Source organism: Geotrypetes seraphini, chromosome 4 (genome assembly GCF_902459505.1).
Source record: "Geotrypetes seraphini chromosome 4, aGeoSer1.1, whole genome shotgun sequence".
In the NCBI taxonomy this organism is placed as follows: domain Eukaryota; kingdom Metazoa; phylum Chordata; class Amphibia; order Gymnophiona; family Dermophiidae; genus Geotrypetes; species Geotrypetes seraphini.
In genome coordinates, this window is record NC_047087.1 from 275,868,317 (window position 1) to 275,892,137 (window position 23,821).

The 23,821-nt window shown below is 43.1% G+C and overlaps 1 protein-coding gene across 2 annotated transcripts in view; it reads right to left on the reverse strand.

Moving 5' to 3' along the window:
- The window catches only part of DOCK1 (dedicator of cytokinesis 1), a 926,077-nt gene that overhangs the window by 218,586 nt on the left and 683,670 nt on the right, over nt 1-23,821 (reverse strand). For both annotated transcript variants that reach the window (XM_033940914.1, XM_033940915.1), the window contains exons 32-33: nt 19,733-19,791; nt 9,528-9,676 (exon numbers count right to left, since the gene is read on the reverse strand). In XM_033940914.1, coding sequence (XP_033796805.1) covers nt 9,528-9,676; nt 19,733-19,791 — 208 coding nt within the window. The remainder of the gene's footprint in view (nt 1-9,527; nt 9,677-19,732; nt 19,792-23,821) is intronic.

Sequence of the window (23,821 nt, forward strand, 5' to 3'; positions counted from 1 at the left end):
CCCCTGCACTGAGGTGATCCGGGAGCTGACCACAGCCTACGTACAGACGGAGGAGAACACAGCACCGGGAAAGGACGTCTCTGTGCAGACCGAGACCATCCCACAGCAGTACATTACGGCCTCTACACAGACAGAGGAGGTCGGCCAGCAGGAAGACGACATCATCCAGGAACTAAGGAGCCTCAGGGAGGAGGTGAAATGTCTGAGAGGCATCAGAGAGGATGAAGCCTATATCGATGGGATAATGCAGGAACTATCCCAAATCACAGAATGGGCCCGTGACGGATCTCCCATGGTGACACCAGGGCCGACAACACAGAAACCAACTGCTGGAGTTCAGGAGATGGATGAAGACACTGACTCCTGGCAGTTAGTGACCTCCTCCACAGGTAAACGTAGGAGACCCACCCCACCCCCATTTACAATCTCTTCACCTTCTTACTCCTTCTCTCACCAGGGCAGCTTCACATCGACTCCACATCTGAATCTGAAGAACAGATTCCTGGTTTTGCAGGAAGAGACTACCGACGTAGAGTAGGAAGAGACTACTGACGTAGAGCAGGACCAGGATCAACACACATCCCCATCTCCGGGGACAACGGATCGACACCCCCAAAAGAAGCGTAGAGTGATAGCCATCGGGGACTCCATGTTGAGGGGCACCGAGGGACCAATATGCAGACCGGATATGCAGACGAGGGAGGTCTGCTGTCTACCCGGAGCCAGAATACGAGATGTGACCGCCTGTCTTGATCGACTTCTCAGGCCCCAGGATCACTTCCCAATGCTACTCATCCACGTCGGAACAAATGACACTGCCAAGAACACCCTGGAGGATATAGCTAGAGACTTCGGAGCTCTGGGAAGGAGGCTGAAGCAGACAGAGGCACAGGTAGTATTCTCTCAATTCTTCCTGTTAGGGGCAGAGGAAGGGACAGGGACGAAAGTATCCTGAAGACGAATGAGTGGCTACAACGATGGTGCTGGGAAATAAACTTCGGATTCCTGAATCACGGTGAGGCACTACAGGGACTACAGGGACCAGACGGACTCCACCTGACCAACAGAGGTAAGAACGTCTTCGGACACCGACTAGCCCGCCTACTTCGAAGGGCTTTAAACTAGGTAAGTCGGAGGTGGGTACCCACTTTTACACCGGAGCAGTAAGTAACAATCCTGAGGTGGCGAACCAAAACTCCGCTTCTAAGTCCGAGGTAAGTACCCTTACTGCAAAAGATTCGCTAGGAGACATCTTAACTCATAAGGAGCTTAGTAAACACCAAGAGTGGAGAGCTATGTATGTTAATGCACACAGCCTGGGGAATAAACTTCTAGAACTAGAAAAAGAAATGGTTAATGCAGACTTAGACATGGTGGCTGTGTCCAAAACATGGTTCACGGACTCTCATGGGTGGGATATGACTATACCAGGATACAACCTGCTTCGCCAAGACAGAGAGGGTAAGTTAGGAGGAGGGGAAGCACTTTACATCAAAGAGCACATTAAGACAACCAGGATCATGGATGTCAAGTATACTGGGGAATCCATCTGGGTAAACCTGGCCAGAGGCGGAGAAAAATGCCTGTACCTTGGTGTGGTATACAGACCTCCTAGACAATTGGAGGACAAAGACGCAGAATTAATCGAAGACATTGAGAATATCACCTTGCGGGGGGGATGTTGTTCTATTAGGAGACTTCAATATGCCTGATGTAGACTGGAACACACTCTCAGCGACAACTTGTGATAGCAGGAGGATATTAGCGTCCATGAAGGGAGTACAGCTCAAACAAATGGTGCTAGAGCCTACTAGGGCCCAGGCCATCCTGGACCTGATACTTACGAACGGGGAAAGCATCTCGTAGGTCTCGGTGGGAGAAACGCTAGCCACCAGTGACCATAACATGGTATGGTTTAACCTTAGGAAAGGCTTCCCTAGATCTCAAACAAGAACAAGGGTATTCAATTTCCGGGGCACTGACTTCGCATGCATGGGAGATTTCGTTCATCAGACACTACAGGTTCAAGAAGTAACTGATAATGTGGAAGCTATGTGGTCAACCTTGAAATCGACCCTTCATGAGGCAACTATCCGCTACATTAAATCGGTAAATAAACAACAAAGAAACAAGAGACCCAAATAGTTCACTGATGAGGTCTCGTACCGCGTCAAGGAGAAGAAAAGAGCATTTCTCTTATACAAACGCACCGGGGAGAAGGAAGCAAACATTGAATACAAGACAAAGTCTGCAGCGGTCAAAACAGCAGTCAGGGAGGCCAAACTTCGAATGGAAGAAACTCTAGCGAAGAACATTAAGAAAGGGGACAAATCCTTCTTCAGGTACATTAGTGACAGGAAGAAGAACACAAATGGGATAGTACGCCTTAGAACGCCAGACGGGAATTATGTGGAAACAGATTCCGATAAAGCCAAACTGCTGAATGATTACTTCTGCTCGGTCTTTACCTGCGAGGCACTAGGGCACGGGCCAAGGCTGGAAACAAAGCAAAGCATGGAAGATCCATTTCAGAATTTTGAGTTCACAACTGCTGATGTGTACAGAGAACTGTCAAGACTCAAGGTGAACAAAGCCATGGGACCGGACAATTTGCACCCACGAGTGCTCAGAGAGCTATGCAATGTTCTAGCGAAACCGTTGGCCATGCTCTTCAATCTCTCCCTAAGTACGGGGAGAGTCCCCCTGGACTGGAAAACAGCTAACGTCGTTCCTCTGCACAAAAAGGGATGCAGAGCAGAGACTGCGAATTACTGACCAGTGAGTCTCACATCAATAGTGTGTAAACTCATGGAAACTCTACTTAAAGGTAAATTAGACACGATAATGGATGAAGGGAATCTAAGGGATCCCAGAGGATCTAAGGATTCACCAGAGGCAGGTCATGCCAATCCAATCTTATAAGCTTCTTTGATTGGGTGACAGGAAAGCTGGACTCGGGAGAGTCTCTGGACACAGTATACTTGGATTTCAGCAAAGCGTTTGACAGTGTCCCACACCGTAGACTACTAAACAAGATGAAATCGATGGGTTTAGGCGAGAAGCTAACTGCATGGGTCAGTGATTGGCTGAGTGGAAGACTTCAGAGGGTGGTGGCCAACGGCACCCTCTCTGAGACATCGGAGGTGACTAGCGGAGTACCGCAGGGCTCAGTCCTGGGACCATCCCTTTTCAACATATTCATAAGGGATTTGACCCGAGGGCTTCAGGGTAAAGTAACACTGTTCGCCGACGACACCAAACTGAAAGCAATCTCAAGGATAGTATGACGCAGGATCTGATCACGTTGGAAAACTGGTCCTCGACATGGCAGCTGGGCTTCAACGCTAAGAAATGTAAGGTCATGCATCTCGGCTGCGGAAATCCATGCAAAACTTACACCTTAAATGGGGAAACACTAGCTAGGACTTCAGAAGAACGGGACTTGGGAGTAATCGTCAGTGCAGATATGAAGGCTGCCAAACAAGTGGAGCAGGCCTCATCCAAGGCAAGGCAAATGTTGGGATGTATCAATAGAGGCTTCATCAGCCGCAAACCTGAAGTCATAATGCCGCTTTACAGAACCATGGTGAGACCTCACCTGGAATACTGTGTGCAATTTTGGAGACCACACTACCAAAAAGATGTGCTTTGAGCTGAATCTGTCCAGCGAATGGCCACTAGAATGGTCTCCGGACTCAAGAGTCTCTCATACGAAGAAAGACTGGGCAAACTACAGCTATACACTCTTGAGGAGCGTAGAGAAAGGGGAGACATGATTGAGACATTTAAGTACATCACAGGTCGTGTCGAGGCGGAAAGCGATATATTCTTCCCCAGGGGACCCTCGGTCACAAGGGGGCACCCGCTCAAACTCAGAGGAGGGAAATTTAATGGTGACACCAGGAAGTATTTCTTCACAGAAAGGGTTGTAGATCACTGGAACAAACTTCCGGTGTAGGTGGTAAAGGCCACCAGCGTGCTCGACTTTAAGAATAAATGGGACATCCACGTGGGATCCCTATGGGGGTCGAGCTAAGGATCTGGGTCATTAGCACTCAGACTTGATGGGGTGGGTCAGAAGAGTGGGCAGACTTGATGGGCTGTAGCCCTTTTCTGCCATCATCTTTCTATGTTTCTATGTTTCTACCCTGTATCGGTAGCATTAAATATTGCTACTCCTTGGGTTTTGGCCAGGTACTAGTGACCTGGATTGGCCACCGTGAGAACGGGCTACTGGGCTTGATGGACCATTGGTCTGACCCAGTAAGGTTATTTTTATGTTCTTATGCTCTATGCAAACTGCTTATATGCAGGGGTATGCTAATTTTATGACAATCAACATTTGAAGCAAGGCAGAGTTCTAATTAACAGTCATGCACTTAGTATAAAGATAACAATGATAAAATATATTTATTACATGGTACTCTAACATAAATTAGTACTCTCCCGATTTACATGTCTGTCATAGTGAGAAAAAAAAGGCTATAACCAAAATATGGAAGCAGATGTTTTAAAATGGCAGCTTGGGGAAGAATATAATATCCCTGATGTTGAGTGAAAGCACTGACTGTGAAACAATAGCTGTGAACTGACCCCATGCACTGAGCAAAATAATGCACTAGGCCAGAGCAATCCTATTTTACTGGTAATCTGTGGTTTAAATAAAGATCAGACTCTTACTTGATTAACCCCTCCCCCCCCCTTTTACTAAACTGCAATAGCGGTTATTAGTGCAGGAAGCCGCTCTGAATGCTCCACGCTGCTCCAGATGCTTATAGGAATATTCAGCGTGGCTCCCTGCGCTAATAATCGCTAACACAGTTTAGTAAAAGGGGAGTAAGTGATGTTTACAGAGGAATTCAGATCTACAAGTTACCTACACTTGATTTTATGAGCTATTAATATATTGCCTTTAATAAGTTACATTATACATAAAAAAAAACCAGGATGGTTAAATTTTGTTCCCCACGTATCCAATACCAAAAAGAAAAAAAAAATAGTAGAATTTTCTCTGTTGCTGCATTTTAGAGGAAGCTACCAGATTTATAAAATTTAAAGGGGGTATCAATAACCAAGGGAGATTAAGGTGAATAAATAGGGAATAAAGAATTTTAGGTTAAGGACCACTTACAGGTCACAGACCGGTGGGCCGCCGTGGGAGCGGACTGCTGGACACGATGGACCCCTGGTCTGAACCGGCAGAGGCAATGCTTATGTTCTTATGATTATTTTAGAAGTCATATTCGTGATTTGCATGTGTAAATCCTGGCATTTACTCATGCACATTGAATAAACATAGAAAACCCAGTTTTAGAAAGCCAAAATTTACATATAAAAATTGAAAAGTGGGTTGGGTTGGCCAAAATATAGAAAAGTATTTCCCATTTCAGAAGAGGAATTCAGGTTTATAAAGCACCAAAATCAATGTTAGAATCTACACCTATTCCCGGGACACATCTATATTTCATAAAATTGTTCATTTTGGGCACTTTATTATTCCCCTTCTTCTTTTCCACTTTACAGAATTGCTTGTGTTGCATGATTGTGGCCTCTGTTCACATTATCACCTCACCCCCCTTTCTCCCCCTCCTCCCCCCCTCTCTTAATAGCTTCTCTCTTCCCTATCTTTAACAAGCTCCTTCCATCCTCTGTCAATTTCGGTTTTCACTTATTACATAATCGATTATTTGTTTGTAAATCTGCTTATAAACGTAGATCCTAATCTAATTGATGTAAACCGCCTAGAACTCTCCGGGTATGGCGGTATATAAAAAATAAAATTATTATTATTATTATTACATGGGAGAACACCAACGTATAGGTTTCCAAAACATTAGTTACCAACATCATGGACTAATCAAAATCTATAAAGCTCACAAAACTTATCAAGAAATGTGAGCTGATTTCAAATTATATTGTATGAATCACTCACTCTACTCTTCATTGGTTCATTTTTTCAGAGAATTCCTTATTGATATTACTATGCTTATAAACATCCATACAGTTATATATATATATATTTTTTTATATATATATTCTTCCAATTAGCTTAGATAGTCATAGAGCTGTTCTTTAGTTATCCTGCTCATTCATTCATATTCATAAACGCAGTTCAATCTTCCTGCATATACCCCAACATAGTACCATGTTTCGCAATTGGCTGCATCAGGGTTTTATTTAAAAAAAAATTTCAGAAAGCGATCCAAATAATTCACACAGAATGAGAAGCTGCAATTGTAACTTCCTGGGTAACTGACCCAACCTCTTGTAATGTAATCTGACCTTCAACTGAATAGGTAAAGGCGAAATAGAAAATCTGATTACCATAACATTCTGAAGGTCTACAAAAATTTGATAAGTTTTGTGAGCTTTATAGATTTTGATTAGTCCATGAGACTGTAAATTGTTTGGTTAACTAGTGGATTGTGAATTGTCATGGCATAAGTTTAGAAAGGTAATTTCATACACTGCAACAACCATTAATAGGTTTCCAAAATGACATACATACATCTAAGTTGAACATACATGTGGGGATTGCTGACACATATATGTTGCTAGTTGCCTCTATTGATGTCTGAAATGTTGACAGTTGTGAAATGAGTAATGCCACTGCATACTGTCAGCACATACAAATGCATTCTTGCTTATACAGTGTTTTGAAAAAGGATCTATGTCAGCAGATCCGTCCTTAAATACTACCAGAATTTAACATATCCTGACATCAAATACTACCAGAATTGGACAATGCCTCAATTCTGATTTGCTCTTTCTAAACTCTGGCAGATAAAAAAAAAAAAAAAATTTAGCTATTGTCTTCCCCTTGCCTCCAAAAATATGCAACAAAGGCGACAAGTCCACCGCAGGCTCAAAAGCTAGCAAAAACAGCGGAGACAACGAGAAAGACGAACTACAGACTGTGGCATTTCCAAGGAAGAATTTATTGAACGGACCCTATTGAACCGGACTCAACACGATTCGTGTTTTGGCCCCAAGAACTGCATCAGGAGACTTAGGGCTCCTTTCACTAAGGTGCGCTAGCGGTTTTAGCGCGCACTACAATGCCGCACGCGCTAAACGCTAACACCTCCATAGAGCTTGCGTTAGTATTTTTCGTTTAGCGTGTGGTTTGCACACGCTAATCTTTAGCGTGCACTAAAAACGCTAGTGCACCTTAGTAAAAGGAGCCCTTAGATGTTCATAAGAGGCATATATTGAAAAAATGGTACAACACCAATAAAACACGCTCTATATTGTGACATTGCATACAAGAACCTTTTTAGAATCTACACTTCCTTCAATATAGCTACCAACACAGGCATGGCTCGTCAATTAACTGCTTCCTGGCTATGCTGCATATCACTAATAATAAAACCCTAAGCGCGCATGTGCACTCCTACCTGCGTGATCCCTGCCTCTATGATCCGTAACTTCGTGGCCAGCAGAGAAATGTTAAAGAATGTGGTGCATGTGGCGTGTGTGCGTTCGGTGCATATGCGCAGTGGCGGCGGTTTACTATATCCAGCAGGGGTTACTGTGTGCCGGTTGCCTTCAACACAACGCGTGATATAAAAAAAAAAAAAAAGGTAGGTGGGAGAAGGGGCACGACAAACAGACAGGCAGTGGGCAGGGACATTGACAGACAGAAATAGAGACACAGTGGTACCTTGGATTATAAGCATAATCCGTTCCAGGAGCATGCTCGTAATCCAAAATGCTCGTTTATCAAAGTGAGTTTCCCCATAGGAAATAATGGAAACTCACTTTGATACATTCCCACCCCCCCCACCAAGGCCAGCAGCGCTGCTCCTCCTCCCCACAAGAACCAGCATTGCTCCCCCCCGAAGGCCCCGCAATCCGACACCCTCCCCCCGTGATCCGGTACCCCCCCAGCCGCCATCAGGCACCCCCCCGCCGTGATCGGGCACCCCGCGCCGCAACCTAAAGTCCCCCAGAGCCCTCTTCTTATTTTAATGTAGCACTGGCATGTCAGCCTCCTCTTCTGTGCTGGCCTTGAGCATGTGCTCTCGGAGAGAACGTGAACTCGCAGGCCTTGAGCATGCGCACATGCTCAAGGCCAACACAGAAGAGGAGGCTGAAATGCCGGTGCTACATTAAAGTAAGAAGAGGGCTCTGGGGGACTTCAGGTTGCGGCGGGGGGGGGGGGCCCGGGATCGCGGGGGGGGGGGGAGGGTGCCGGTTCGTGGGGGGGGGGGTGCTCGCAAATCAAGGCGCGCTCGGTTTCCGAGGCGCCGATTTTGCAAATGTTTTGCTCGTCTAGCAAAACACTCGCTAACCGGTGCACTCGTAAACCGAGGCACCACTGTATATGTATATATATATATATATATATATATATATATATATGTATGTATATATAGATAGATAGATAGATAGATATAGATATAAAGAGACCAAGTAGGTTCTGTGGGGGGTTAAGACTATGGTACTCAGTATGCACATACAATTGAAAAACAGAATTGAACAGACCTTTTTCCAAATTTGAGGGGAGAGGAATGCTGGGGAGAGAGAGCAGAGATTTTTAGTACAATTAAAAAAAAAAAAAAATCCAAAATTTTAGGGCCTATGACTGTGCACCTTTGTATGTATAAAGTTGATTCAAATGTTTTGGACAGATTACCCCCACCAAAATTTCTGAATAGCTATAAGACTACACACTTCACTATTGTTTTCAGTACAGAGAATTCACACTGCTCACACACATATGAATTTCTGATTATGCAGCCCACAAATGAAAAGGTTATTTCAGGTAAGTGGCTAAGAGAAACTGCTCGTACTCTTTCATGCATTCATTCACAAGAGCTGCTGAACTGCTGCAAGGCCCTGAACAATAGATCAGCAGACAGAAATGAATAATGGCAAGACATTTCACACAAGTCATCTTGAAAAACTATAAATGACAATGTACTGTTTGCATAACTGTAGGTTTTTTTCATTAATTTTATTCAACAGAGTAAAGTTTCATAAGGCTGTATTCTTTCTTCTTGCACAGCCTGGCACAAAAACCTCTCTTACGCCAAGTGAAGGGGGTCCATGTGCAAGACAATGAAAAATTATTGAAGTGTAATGAGAGACCAAAGCACTATTATTTGTTTTCATTTGTGCATGTTTAAGGCTGTTTTCAGTCAAACCAGATTTGACTTGAATCCTATCATCTCCCTGAGACATGTGTCAGTGAAAATAGTTACATATAAAATTGTTTTTTTTCCCCCTCACGCCTGCCTTCCTGTTCCATTTTAAGTCAAAATTTATTTAATCTATATGAAAAGAAAGAAAGAAAACATAATCCTACCAATATTCCTACAAAAAAGAAAAATTAAATATATGACTCGAGGACAACTGTGTACCAGGCACTTTAAACTTCTGCAGTCAAACCAAGAAAATTAAACTTTACAAAGATTTATACACAGAACCTTTTTGCTTGATATAAAAATGAATTTTAAGTAGATATTTTTCAAGACTGAAATGTTAGTATTGCTCTTTATAGATTACATTTCAGTTATCCTTACCATCTGGAAGCTTCTAGTAGAATGGAATTCACATTGCATCATGTCAAAGAATATCGGAATGGTTGCTTTTCGAAGTTCGGTTTCCGGAATTAGTGTCATTTCCAACATTGGACCCACCATTTCTGGAATGAACTTGATCTTATGTTGACCTTAAAACAAGGAAATGTTTATTTAATGACCATCAAAACATTAGAATACCCCACCACTCCCTCGATAAATAATCCTAATTCTAAAACAGTGCACGGATTCCTAATGTATGATAGGTTTTGTTTCCCATTTTTCATCTGATCTGTTCAATGATTTTCATATCCTTATTATTAAAATCCATAATCTTCAGAAGGATAATAATATTATTTATATTTCTGAACAGGCAGTAAGTACTATTACTAGGAATCTATTCAATAGGGAATCAAACAGGCACTCAATTTGGATTTCATAAAACCGAGCACGTTTGCATGCATACACATTAAACATTTGTGTGAATCACATCAGACCCATAACGGCAAGAGAGTATATCAGCTTTATTAAGTGGGCTACAATTCCATACCTTTACTAGGACTGTAAAGTACATGCTTATGCCAGTGCAGAAAAATTTCATTATACCAGCAGAGAAGCCTCTTAATGTGAAACTGCATCTTTGTGTAAATCTGAAAATAGTATTTATTTTTTATTCTGCTATCCTGGATGACAGTCTAAACCAGGGGTGTCTAACCCACGGGCTGTATGCGGCCCCATGAAATATTTTGTGCGGCACCACTCAAGGGCGAAGTGGCGTTTTCCTCTGCCGCCCCCGGGTGTTTACCTTCTTGTCGGCTCCCTCCTCCATCTTGCTCTAGTGTTCGCTCAAAGCCGCGGGCAGCGGCTCCTACGTGCCTCCTGCGGCTGACCCGGAAGCGTTCCCTCTGATGTCACGATGTCAGAGAGATGGCTTCTAGATCAGCCGCGGGAGGCGCGTAGGAGCCACTGCCCGCGGCTTTGAGTGAATACTGCAGCAAGACGGAGGAGGGAGCCGGCAAGAAGGTAAACACCCGCGGCACAGAAAGGAGGGAGGAAGAAGGACGTGTTGGGACTGGAGAGGGAGGGAGCACAAACAGGACAAATGAAGGAAGGAAGGAATGAGGGAGAGGCATGACCTTAGGACACAGATGGAAAGAGGGAGGGGAGCATGAGCCATAAGATGGAAGAATGGAGGGAGTGAGGGAAAGATATGCTGAGGTAAGGGAGAGAATAGAAAGGAAGAATTGGGTGTCTGAGAGAGGGAAAAAGATGGTGCACATGGGGAGATGAAGAAAGAGGAGAACTGTTGGGCAGAGAGAGGAGGGAGGGACAGAGAGAATTATTGGACGTGGTGGTGTGAGAGGAGTGAGGTATAGATGCATGGCGCGGAGAGAAGGGAGAAAACATACTGGACCAAGAAAGCCTTCTGGACTTTTAAGTACAGAAGGGGAGGGTATTAAAACAAGTGCCAGATTGGGCATGGGGGGCGAGCTTATGGGGCCAGAAATAGAGGACAGAGAGAGATGGTGGGCAATTGTCTGAAGGGAGAGAAGTTGGACCTTGGATGGTATGGAGGAAGAGGGAAAGAGATACTTGAAGGGAGAACTGTTGGGAAGAGAAAGAGAGAAATGGTGGACCTGGGGAAGGGAGGTAGGCAGGCAGGAAGGGGGAGAGATGGGATGGGAGGTAGTTTTAAAGAGAAAGGGAGAGAAGTTGGATCTGGGGATGGAAGGGAGGGAGGGAGAAATGTTAGGCCTATGGATGGAAGGCAGAAAGATGGATCATCTCTCTTTTTTTCCCTCCATTTCATTGTTGAGCATCAAGGGGGAGGGAAGAAGAAAACCAGAAAAGAGAGGGAGCAAAATGTTGGACCATGGGGATAGAGGATCAGAGATGGACCCATAGGAGGGCAGGAGGGAAGAGAGCTGGGATAAGAAGATGCTAGGAGATGGAAAGAAAGGGACAGGGAATTATAGCCTGACCAGAGGAGAGAAGGAGGGGCATTTCTAAAGTGGTTATCCACAAAGAGGCAAATCTTACCCGACAGCCCTTCAGCAATATTGCTTATAAAAATGTTAAAAAGAACAGGCCCAAGAACAGAACCTTGAGGCACACAGCTGGAAACATCTCTTTCCTCAGAGCGATCTCCATTGATCACTACCCTCTGTCATCTTCCACTTAACCAGTTCCTGATCCAGCCCGTCACTTTGGGGCCCATCCCACAAGCACTCAGTTTATTTATTAGACGTCTGTGTGGTACACTGTCAAAGGCTTTGCCAATCATCTGAGTCACTCCCCACAGCTGATGAGAGGTGGCTTTGGGGTTTCCCCTCCTGTTCAGCTGTTTGCGGCTCTGGAGCCGTGATCAGCTGAGCTGGCAGGGGATCCCCAATCAGATTAGCAGCAGGCGAAGCCCTGAAGCCGCTGATCGGCAATTCAGGGAGTCCTGCTGGCTCAGCTGATCAGGGATTCACCTTCCAGCTCTGCTGATCATGGCTCCAGAGCCATGATCAAGATGAGCTGGCAGGAGGGAGAGCAGCGGCTGTGGCAGGAAAAAAATGGATGGAGCCGATGGGGATGGGAGGAGCTGTGCTTAGTGATGTACTCTTCTGATTAGGCGCCAGGCACAGTTCCTCCCCTTTTTACCGGGGGCTCCTCTGCACGAATAGCATGCATAGTAAGCTACTGTGCTGAGATCACCTGATTTAAAAAAAAAGTCGCTCCCAACACAGTATTTAATACTGTGTTGGTGCTCTGAGCATCGGAGCTTGGGTTAGTTGCCCCACAAGCTGTGGCCAAATAATTATTAACATACTGTACATTCCTATTTTCTTATTATTGATGTTTATTTTCTTATTATTGATGTTTAAGATGATAGAATGAATACTTTATTACTTTATTGGCTTTTCTATATCTTTCTGTACAAGTGATACTTAATTTGTAAATTTGAAAATGATAAATAAAAAAAAAAACAACCCCAAAACATATTGTACATTCCTTACTTATGCTGCTAATGCTATTATGTGGTTGAGACAAAACCGCGGAAGACAAAGGCGCGCGCCGACAACTGAGCGCAAGATGGAGGCGCGCGCCGAAGAAAATGACAGTTTTTAGGGGCTCCGACGGGGGTTTTTGTTGGGGAGCCCCCCCACTTTACTTAATACAGATCGCGGCAGCGTTGTGGGTGGTTTGGGGGGTTGTAACCCCCATCATTATTCTGTAAACTTAATTTTTTCCCTGATTTTATATATGTTCTGGTTCTGTCCTTGGGTATATAAATTTTGGTCTATAGTTTTTTTTTTCTAGAGTTGGTGAAATGTGGAATACTAAATGGCATTGTAACAGTTACAGCTTATTTTAGTCATTTGATATGAAACATCCTATACCCAGTGGACTTAAGGGTTTTCTGAAAAGAGCCACACTTTCAGGCTTGAAGGTCATTCTTTCTCTTTGGATTAACCATTATATCCTACTTATAGTCATTGGCGTTCCAATATGCTCCATCTTTTAATTATGGAAAGTATACATCTTTCTGAATGGGAAACCAAGAAGGGATGAGTGTTGTTCACTCTTTGGCAACCTTTTTTAAACACGTTATCTCCAACAGCAAGAAGTCGTGTTTTCATTGACTGTTATTGGTGATTTTTTTTTTTTTTTTTTTAGCAGTTCTGGGAGAGGGGAGGGAAGATGATGAAGGGAGGGGGTTGATCATATTTTAGTATTATATTGTTACAATGTTTATATTTATAATGATTATATTATTGTAAAATATGTTTTGTAATATATGTTTTTGTCACACTGATATATTATATATTGATATATTATTACGTTTGTGGTTACTTTTGAAAACTAATAAATATAAATATAATATAATTTTCCTTTTATTCTAAATAAAATCTCTCTACCAAGCCCACTTCCTTTAAAGAAACCACTTTAATGCTGAGTACAACTTAACCACACAATAGACAGGTAAAAGGGGGAGAGGGAACCTGAAACTCCTTTGTTTGACACAAAGGTAGTGGAATGGATCAGTGGGGCCATGGACCAACCAATATCTTGCCAGCACATCATCGGCAACTATGAAGCTTGTTAACAAGGCTGGAGACTGGTTTGTTTGGCCTCATCAACCAAAATGTTATTCTGCAATCCAGTGGCGTACCAAGGGTGAGATGTGCCTGGGGTGGTGATGCCCTTCCCCCTTTCCCCCCTGCCACGTGCACCTTCCCTGTATCTTTTTAACTTAGATGAAAGCAGCCACCAACTTACTGCCCGCATTGGCTTTGGCGCCCTCTCTGATGTCATTTCCTAGGTGCGGGTCCCAGAAGTGACATCAGAGAGAGCGCCGAAGCCAGCAAATCGGTGGCTGCTCACGCCAAAGTTGAAAAGGTACAGGGGAAGGGAAGGGGTGCTTCTTGGTTTGTAGAGGCCTCTGATAATTGTATGTAAATAGATTACAATGAGCTCATCAGTATTAAAATGAGCACTCTGATCGATGCCCAGATGATTCACAAAATGAAGTGCCGTTTTTTTTAACGCTCCAAAATCTTGACAGGTCTGGAGGTGCCAGCAGCGTTAAAAAAATAAAAAAGTGCCCTGAACAGCAGCTTAAAAAAAGTTTTTTTTAAATAACTTTATTTAGTTTATAATGCCAACAAAAAGTGCAATACAATTTACATACCAATAATAATAATCAAATAAGCACAGAATCTATACAAAAGATAAAAATTCCCTCCCCATCCATCATTACCATCAGGAATAATACCAAAACAAAAGATATACCCCCTTCCTGGATGTATGGGTGCATGGCTCGATTTACGAGCGCCTCCCCGCAATCCGGCACACTCCTCCCCGCGATCCGGAACCCCCCGCAATCCGGCACCCCACCCCGACGCGATCCGGCACCCATCGGGCACCCCCCCCCCCGCTCAAGGCCCAGCAGAAGAGGAGGCCGATCTTTGGGCACCGGCACCAAGCACAGGACATGCAGGTGCCGGTGCCCAGATGAGGGTAACAAGTGGCGGGAGGTGGGTTCCCAATCGCATCGGGGGGGTGCCGGATCGTGGCGGGGGGTGCCCAATCACAGGGGGGGGGTGCCGGATCGCAGGGGGGGCCTTCGGGGGGAGCAATGCCGGTTCTTGTGGGGGGGGGGAACGCATCAAAGCGAATTTCCATTATTTCCTATGGGGAAACTCGCTTTGATAAATGAGCATTTTGGATTACGAGCATGCTCCTGGAACGGATTGCTCGTAATCCAGGGTACCACTGTAATATACAATCAGAGTTAGTTCTCGGCTGAAAAGTGTCCTGTGAAATGGAACATCTGTTTTGAAAACGTGGGCTCCATCGCCTATACCCTGATAAAGCTTCTTTCCAACCTTTCTGTTTACCTCATTTCCCCCTCCCCCCTTTTTACAAAGCCACGTTAGGCTTTTTTATCACTGGCCACAGCGGTATTAGCGCCGACACTCATAGAATTCCTATAAGCTTCGAAGCTAATGCTACTGCGGCCGACGATAAAAAAAAGTCTAACACGGCTTCATAAATGGGGGAGGAGGGGGTGGCAAGTTCATTAGTCCCAGTCCTGGCAGACATTTTTATGTGGTAGCAACCTGAAAAATACTTGGTGGGTTTACAAGTCAGCAGATGTTCACAGACCTATAGAAGCTCCTTTTCCTCTGCAAAGGCTTCTAGTTATCAACTGTTTCATGTTAGAAAAATGATAAATTGATGTAGCACTATTGAATTTGTTTAAAACCACTTTGCACTGGGGGAAAGGAATTTGGTTTCAGCTTACATATTGTCAATAGAAGTTCAAGATGAGTTATATTCAGGTAAACAGTAGGTATTTCCTTGTCTCTGGAAGGCTTACAATTTAAGTTTTTTACTGAGGCAATGAAGGGTTAAGTGCCCAGGATTATGAGGAATGTCAGTGGAATTTGAACTCTGGCTTCCCTGGGTTTCAGACTGCTGCTCCAACCCAGACTGGTCTAGAAATGTAAATGAGAAGGGTGGGGCTGCTGCAAGTCATGAATGTTTAATGAACTGGGAAAGCATGCAATTATCAGAAGTATCGCTTCCTTCTTCTTCTTTTTTTTTTTCAGTTGCTACATGCAGTTTTCAGTTTCAGTTGACAGTTTTCTTGGATTAATCCAGAAAAGTGTCAGATGCAATGTTTCAGAAAACAAATGCTACTGACATAGAGCTATCCATCAAGAACTACATCAATGTCATAAAGTTCTATATCTGTCACAAAGAGTTTCTCAATGCTAGCGGCAAACAAAAGATATAATGCTGGGAAAAAAAGGGGCCTTTTTGTTGGTTTCTGTGGAAAAAATGCACAATATAAGGTATTTTCCAAAATTTGATTGCTGCTGTATATTCATGAGGGACACAACGCACCAAGAATTCAATAAGTAAAACATAATTGTATTTTACTCCCTCTCTTTGAGAACTAAAGGAGGTGGTATATCTTGCTTTTCTATAATATTACCCTCTTAGATGGTTCATCTGCTATGGCACCCTATATTAGCTATTCTTTAAAGTTTTATTCTGAAATTATTAAGTGGCGGTACTGTCTCATTCATTCATTCAATTTTCTATACCGTTCTCCCAAAAGAGCTCAGAACGGTTTACATGAATTTTTCCCGGTAGTCAAGCATTTTTCCCGGCGAGGGCAGGGGAGGGCTCACAATCTATCTAAAGTACCTGGGGCAATGGGGAGATTAAGGGCTCCTTTTACGAAGGTGCGCTAGCAGTTTTATCGCACACACCGGATTAGCGCACGCTATCTACCGCCTGCTCAAAAGGAGGCGGTAGCGGCTAGCGTGTGCGTCAATTTAGCGCGCGCTATTCCGCGCATTAAGGCCCCAGTGCACCTTCGTAAAAGGAGCCCTAAGTGACTTGCCCAAGGTCACAAGGAGCAGCGGGGGTTTGAACCCACCACCTCAGGGTGCTGAGGCTGTAGCTTCAACCACCGCACCACACTCACCCTCATTATAGGTTGAAGAGTAGCCTAATGGTTAGAGCAGTGGGACAGAGAACCAGGGAAGTCGGGCTTCAAAGGCCAGTCGTTTCTTGTGATCTTGGGCACCCTCTGCTGCATCAGATACAAACAAATCGAAAAATAAATTATTACAACAGGCGTGCTGATAAGCGACAATGTTGGACTAAGTTATTACATTTTTTGGTTACTTGTTTGAGGCCTAAGTCTCGTTCCTCAGGTCAGGACAGAATGAAGAGAAGAGGACAAAATACTAGAACAGGGGTGCCCAATAGGTCGATCGCGATCGATGGGTAGCTCGCCAAGGCAAAGTGAGTCGATCACCTAGGATTCACTTTGCCTTGGCAATCTATCGGGCCAATCAGTCTTCCTCTCTCCGACGTCAATTCTGCCATCGGAGAGGAAGTTCGGGCCAGCCAATCGCTGCCTGGCTGGGCGGAACTTCCTCTCTGATGGCAGATTTGACGCCGGGGAGAGGAATGCTGGTCGGCCCGAAGCAGGGAGAGCATGGGGCGGAGTCGGCTTCGGCTTTGGGGCCTGTTATCCATTGGTGGCGGTTTGGGTCCTGTTTCCCGATGGCAGCGGCAGTGGCTTGGGGAAGGGCAGGGAGAAAGAAAGAAAGGTGGCAGGCAGGGAGACAGAAGGAAAGAAGAGAAACAGAAAAAAAGAAAGGGGGCATGAAGAGAGAAAGAAAGAAAGATCAGGGAGAGAGGAAGAAAAAGTTGGGGTAGGGAATGAGGTGTGGAGGAGAGGAAGCTGAAAGGCTGAAAGAAAGATTGGATGCACAGTCAGAAGAAGAAAGTGCAACCAGAGACTCATGAAATCACCAGACAAGGTAGGAAAAATGATTTTATTTTAAATTTAGTGATCAAAATGTGTCTGAATTTATATCTGCTGTCTATATTTTACAATATGGTCCCCTTTTAGTAAACCGCAATAGTGTTTTTTAGCGCAGGGAGCCTATGAGCATCGAGAGCAGCGCTGGGCATTCAGCGCAGCTCCCTGCGCTAAAAACTGCTATTGTGGTTTAGTAAAAAGGGAGGGGGTGGGTATTTGTCTATTTTTGTATGGTTGTTACTGAGGTGACAGTGCATAGAGTCATCTGCTTTGACCTCTTTGAAAAAACCCCGGAATAGGAATGATAATTAAGAATTCTATGCGTACAGTGTGCATTGTGTTTTTTTAAAATTTTATTGTTGGTAGATCATTTTGACTTGGTCATTCTAAAAGTAGCTCGCGAGTCAAAAAAAGTGTGGGCACCCCTGTACTAGAATATATAAATAAATCATAAAAAATTCTCTGTGGTGGTGGTGGGGGAAGAGATAAGTAATCAGAATGTGACAAAGCAGGAGAATTTTGTGGTTCATAATGAAATAGGAAACTCAGAACGTCGCGTCCTTTCTTGTTAGTTTCAAAGTATCTTTATCATTTTATCTACAGCATTCTTATGTTCCTATGTATTATTTTAAAATTTCCTTTTAATATTCTAATCATAAAGTCATGAAGCCCAGAACAGTAAGACTTTTGAAGTCAAAATAGGCGACTTTTGAGACTAACTAGAAAGGATTTAATAAAAGAATTTCCCATCACATTATGAATCACAAAATTCTACTGCTGTCACCTTCTGATCATCTATATCTCCCCCCTTCTTTCTTTACTCTTCCAACTATCATTGCAATGCTTGTATGGTTCACCCATATGTTCTGGTATTATCAGCCTTTTGCTCGATCTGTCTTGACCTGAGAAAGGAGTTTTGGGACTCTGAAAAGTATTAAAAAAATGTATTAAATAAGTTCAATAAAAAGCTATTACCTTACCCCCTTCCCCCCTTCTACTAAGCTGTGGTAGAGGTTTCTACCATGGTCTGGAGCGCTAAACGTTTCGACGCTGCTCCAATGCTTGTAGAATTTCTATGAGTGTCGGAGCATTTAGGGGGATATTCTATAAACATCGCCAAAACTTAGGGTTCCTTTCACCAAGGCGCGCTAGCGTTTTTAGCGTGTGCTGCATAGCCGCGCGTGCACTAACCCCGCGCTACGCGCCAAGAACTAACACACTGGCATTAGCGTCTAGTGCATGCAGCAATGCAGCGTGCGCTAAAACTGCTGGCGCAGCTTAGTAAAAGGAGCCCTTAGGTGCTGATGGCAGGTGCACCTTGGTTAACTGAGAAATGCCATTTAAAATGGCAAAAATATGGTAAAATTAAAGCGTGTACCAGCGCCTAAATAAAAAGTGCTGTTATTGTGCCTATGTAGGCGCTTTATGGCGCTTAACGTCACTATAGGCATGGCTAATGCTATATTTCAGTAGAAACTCGCTGAAAAACTGAATAGATTGTCTTGAAATCAAACATATTACAGTAATCCTCTAGCCTCGTTATTACTGATATCTTTGGAGCTTGTTTAAATATTTATATTGCAAATGCTTTGAAGAACCTAGGAATATAGTCTAAATTAGTGACAGCTCGTTCATCAATAACATTTTAATACTTTTGCTCTTTCTTGGCTAGTACTTGTTCCACCAACCCTACCACCAAAAGGCTGTCGGGAGCAATATTATGGTTTTAGAATATCCAGTTTTCATGGGAAAGTAACCGAATAAAGTAAAGAGACAATAAAGACATGCAAAATATCAATGAATAGACTTAGTAGATAAAGGCAGGTTGTTCACCCTCTCCAAGGTAGGGAGAACGAGAGGGCACTCTCTAAAGTTAAAAGGGGACAGATTCCGTACAAACGTAAGGAGGTTCTTCTTCACCCAGAGAGTGGTAGAAAACTGGAAGGCTCTTCCGGAGGCTGTTATAGGGGGAAACACCCTCCAGGGATTCAAGACAAAGTTAGACAAGTTCCTGCTGAACTGGAATGTACGCAGGTAGGGCTAGTCTTAGTTAGGGCACTGGTCTTTGACCAAAGGGCCGCCGCGGGAGCGGACTGCTGGGCACGATGGACCACTGCTCTGACCCAGCAGCGGCAATTCTTATGTTCTTATATGTTCTAAATACATGTACCTCGGCCGAATGTCTTCAAAAAAGGGCCCCTTTTACAAAGCCGCGATAACAAGTCCCAGCATGGCAAATGCATTGCAGCCCATTACCATGCCTTTGTAAAGGGGGCACAAAGATAGTTAATAAAGCCCAATAAAAGCCTTACATTTAAATTATTGCAGTTGCAAATGTAAACAGAGAAATAAATAAATTACATTTACTCACCAAGATTATACCACATGTCTCTGATCTCAAAACCAATCTGTCTTCTCATATCGGCATACCTTAAAATGCAAATTTGTTACATTAATGTCACTAAGTAGTTGGTTTCATTAAATTATTTTAGTGCATTAAACATAAAAACAACCTTGATTTTGTTTTAAAACAATTAAAAATAAAAGCAAAATAAAATAATCATTTAGGATTTATATTAGGTTTAATTATTGACCTTTCCAAACCTGAGGTCAATTCCCAACTATACCTGAATGCATTTCAGTCACACAGTCTAAAAGCAAGGTGTACTGAATTGCCCTGTTACAGTAGAGTGGCTAATAATGTTATCATTTGGAGGGGTAGCCTAATGAAGAGATCAGAGAACCCAGGTTCAAATCCCACAGCAACTCCTTGTTGCCTTGGGCAAGTCACTTAATCCTTCATGCCTTGGGAGAAGGCAATGGCAAACCACTCCTGTATTATGCCTAGAAAATCATAAGGGGGAGGGTGTCTCATTGTGTGGTTTCCAGCTATCAGCTTGACTCAAGGGCATATCTAGGACTGAATTAGTAAATATGTCCCACAGGAGAAAAAAAAAAAAGGGTTAATATCTGTTAATGCACAATAATGTAGTGGCACCTTTTAGTAAATCTAGCCTTTATTCACCTATAGTAAATTAGAACATTTGCAATATATTTTCCTTAAGGAAGCTTTTTCCACCGCATTCGCTAGCATTTGGTACCTCAGCACTGCAGGTTAGTGAATTCCACAGTATATGTTACTGAGTCTGGGAACATCACACGTGCCTGACAGCTACAATGCAAATGATACAAAATGTTGTTGACTCCTCCTCCCAGCAATGTAACTCAGAGACGGAAAGGCAAGTACAGACAATGAAGACAAATGGCAAAGGATGGTATTCCACCCAATATACTACCTACCGTACAGCACCCCCTAAATCAATCCACATAAATGTCCCTTAACTAATCCTTTCAAACACACTGTGCCATTCCCACACCCTCTCTGCAAATAGCTGCACCCCCCAGCTCACAAACACACAGTCATTGACATACACATACCGTATATACTGTGGGGGGTATAAGATGGGTGGAAAGGCTTTTGGAATGCAGCATGTGCCACACATTCTATAACCTCTAAATGCCCCATACTCATTTACAGACATACTTACACACAAAGATGACATCCAAGATATTCCTCTTTTAACCTAGGCTCTTAACCCTATATTTGCAACACTTGGGAAAACCCACACCAAAATGTAGCGTGAACTTAATTAAAGCAACAGCCTCAGGATAATGAGGCTGTTGCTTTAACCACTGCGCCACTCTAAAAATCAAAATGTAGCAGAAATGAGCCAAGTATAGAACAATGAAGCCATTGTGATATCACCGATGAGGTTGGCTTGTAGGCACTGATGGAATAAGGCATTATGATGTCACAATACCAGCTCTGGTTATCAGAGGCTGAAACTTTTTACACTATTCATTTAATCAATTTTCTATACTATTCTCCCAGGGGCGCTCAGAACAGTTTACATGAATTTATTCAGGTACTCAGGCATTTTTCCCTATCTGTCCTGGTGGGCTCACAATCTATCTAATGTACCTGGGGCAATGGGGGGGGGGGGAGGATTAAGTGACTTGCCCAGGGTCACAAGGAACAGCGTGGTTTTGATCCCACCACCTCAGGATGCTGTGGCTGTAGCTTTAACCACTGCGCCACACTCTCCCTCTCTTTGTAGAAGGGGATGATAAGGGTATTTACTGAACATACTAACTGTGTTATTGTCTAAGCCAGACATCTGCATATTTTTTCAATCTGTTGACTAAGCAGGTCCTATCATATGAATGGATCAAAATGAATGTGCTGACAAGTCAGTCTTTAGTGGAAAAATATGTTGTCGTAATATTAATATTATAAAACATTAGCAGCAGGGAAGCACATTTCTCAGTAAAGGAAATATAGTCACTTTAGATGTATGTTTATTGTTAAGAAAACTGTACAAATATAGAGGTGACTAAGCCTTTGTGTGGGCTTAGTGCACTGAAGAACAACTACTGCAGGATATGCTAAAGGCTCCTGTGTTAATGTTTCTGTTTGCATTTGCAATTGATTTTTTTTTCTTTTTTAATTCTTTCTTGGGAGGGAGCATGGCATGGACGGGGAATGGGATGGGAGACAGTAACCAGCTAGCATGCTCATATAAGCATGTGCTAACTAGTTAAGGCAGGTTTAACCTGAGAACATTTACCACTTCCTATATCGGAGGCAGTAAGTGATCCTGCTTTAATATTAGCCGGTCTGGGGGCACTAATGAAGCGTTAGCACTGGACTGACGAAAAGAAAAATAGCCGATTATGTAACTGAAACAAAAATGGGCTTAGCCCACAGGAAAGCCCCATGTTAGGACATATTAAGCTCCCCCCCCTTTTTTTTTTTTACTGCAATTTATAAAAGGGTCCTATACAATGCTTATTAGGAAAACAAAAGGAGAGCTAGTAATACATGCACAAGAGAAAGCTTCAGCAAAAATAAATGATGGTATATGTTCTAGCACAGGGCTGGCCAAGTCCGGTCCTCGAGATCTACTGGCAGGCCAGGTTTTCTGGATATCCACAATGAACATGCATGAGAGAGATTTGCATACCAAGAAAGCAGTGCAGGCAAATCTCTTCTCATTCATATTCATTGCGGATATCCAGAAAACCTGGCCTGCCAGTAGATCTCGAGGACCGGACTTGGGCAGCCCTGTTCTAGCGTATACGGCGTGGCCCAGTGGTTAGGACTGCAGTCTTAGTACCCTGAAGTTGCAGGTTCAAGCCTCGTGACCCTAAGGAAGTCACTTAACACTGCATTGAGCCCATCAGGACAGATAAAAGAGGGAAATAAATAAATATTACTATTTTGTTTTGTCCCACAGCGTTCCCCTTTTTAGTTGAATTCAAGACCAGTTCAATATGGGGCTTTGGCAACATGAACCTTCATTCTATCTCAACTACCGTAGCATTTTTCTCAGTTTTATTCACTTCCCTGCCTCCTAGGTTATCTAGTCTCTGCAGGCGCAGCCATCTGAGAGGCATGCCATAAGCCAATGCGTAACTCAACAAAAGTGAACTCTGCAGCCAGACACCATCAAAAAGGTCTGTACTATCACTTTTAAACATACTGCGCAGTGATCCTAGAGTGGCTGAGATGGTAATCTTATTTCAAGTGTGACCACAATGCTTTTTTAAAAAAAAAAAATATTTTTTTGTATAATAAACAAAACACAAAATATTAATTCCTCTTTTCCAAAACTGTTATTAAGACTGGTAATATAAAAAGGGAAAAAAATTCATGAGCCGTGAAAATGTATTATTTTTAAAATTAAAGGAAAATAATAATAATAATAATTTTATTTCTTATATACCGCTGTACCGTGAAGTTCTAAGCGGTTTACAGTTGAAACAGAAGAAACCAATAGTGTATGAATTAATATATTCATACTTCCAAAGAATCTTAAGCCACCCCTTTTACAACTTACTTGTACATCTTAGAATATGAGCAAAAAGAAACATTAACCAGTTAACGCATGTTTATACACATTAATGCATATTAATTTGAGTTCTATGGGCGATACAGTCCCTGAAATTTAGACCACAATATAAGCTAAGTATTTAAACATCTATATTAACTTAAGGCGGTGAAAGTAACATATTCAAAGTTGATATCAAGTAACAAGACCCAGTGAGGAAGTAGTGCGTAAAGCCTGACACAATGAAATTTTTGAGTATTTAGGTGGGTCTACAGGAAGTGAAGAGTCCATTGAGGGTGTCTAACATTCAGACACTTTCAATAGAACAGCTGAATGAACTATTCTCTCACAAAAGCCTTTTACAGAATTGAAGGCTCCTTTTATCAAGCTGTGGTAGGCGGTTAACGCGCGTTCAACCGCCTGCCGCGCTAGTCGCTAACGCCTCCATTGACGAGGCATTAGTTTTTTGGTGTGCCGCGGGGGTTAGCGCGTGATGAAATGTCCGACGCGCTAACCCCCGTAACGCACCTTGATAAAAGGAGCCCTTAGTGCTGTATGAATATTAATTT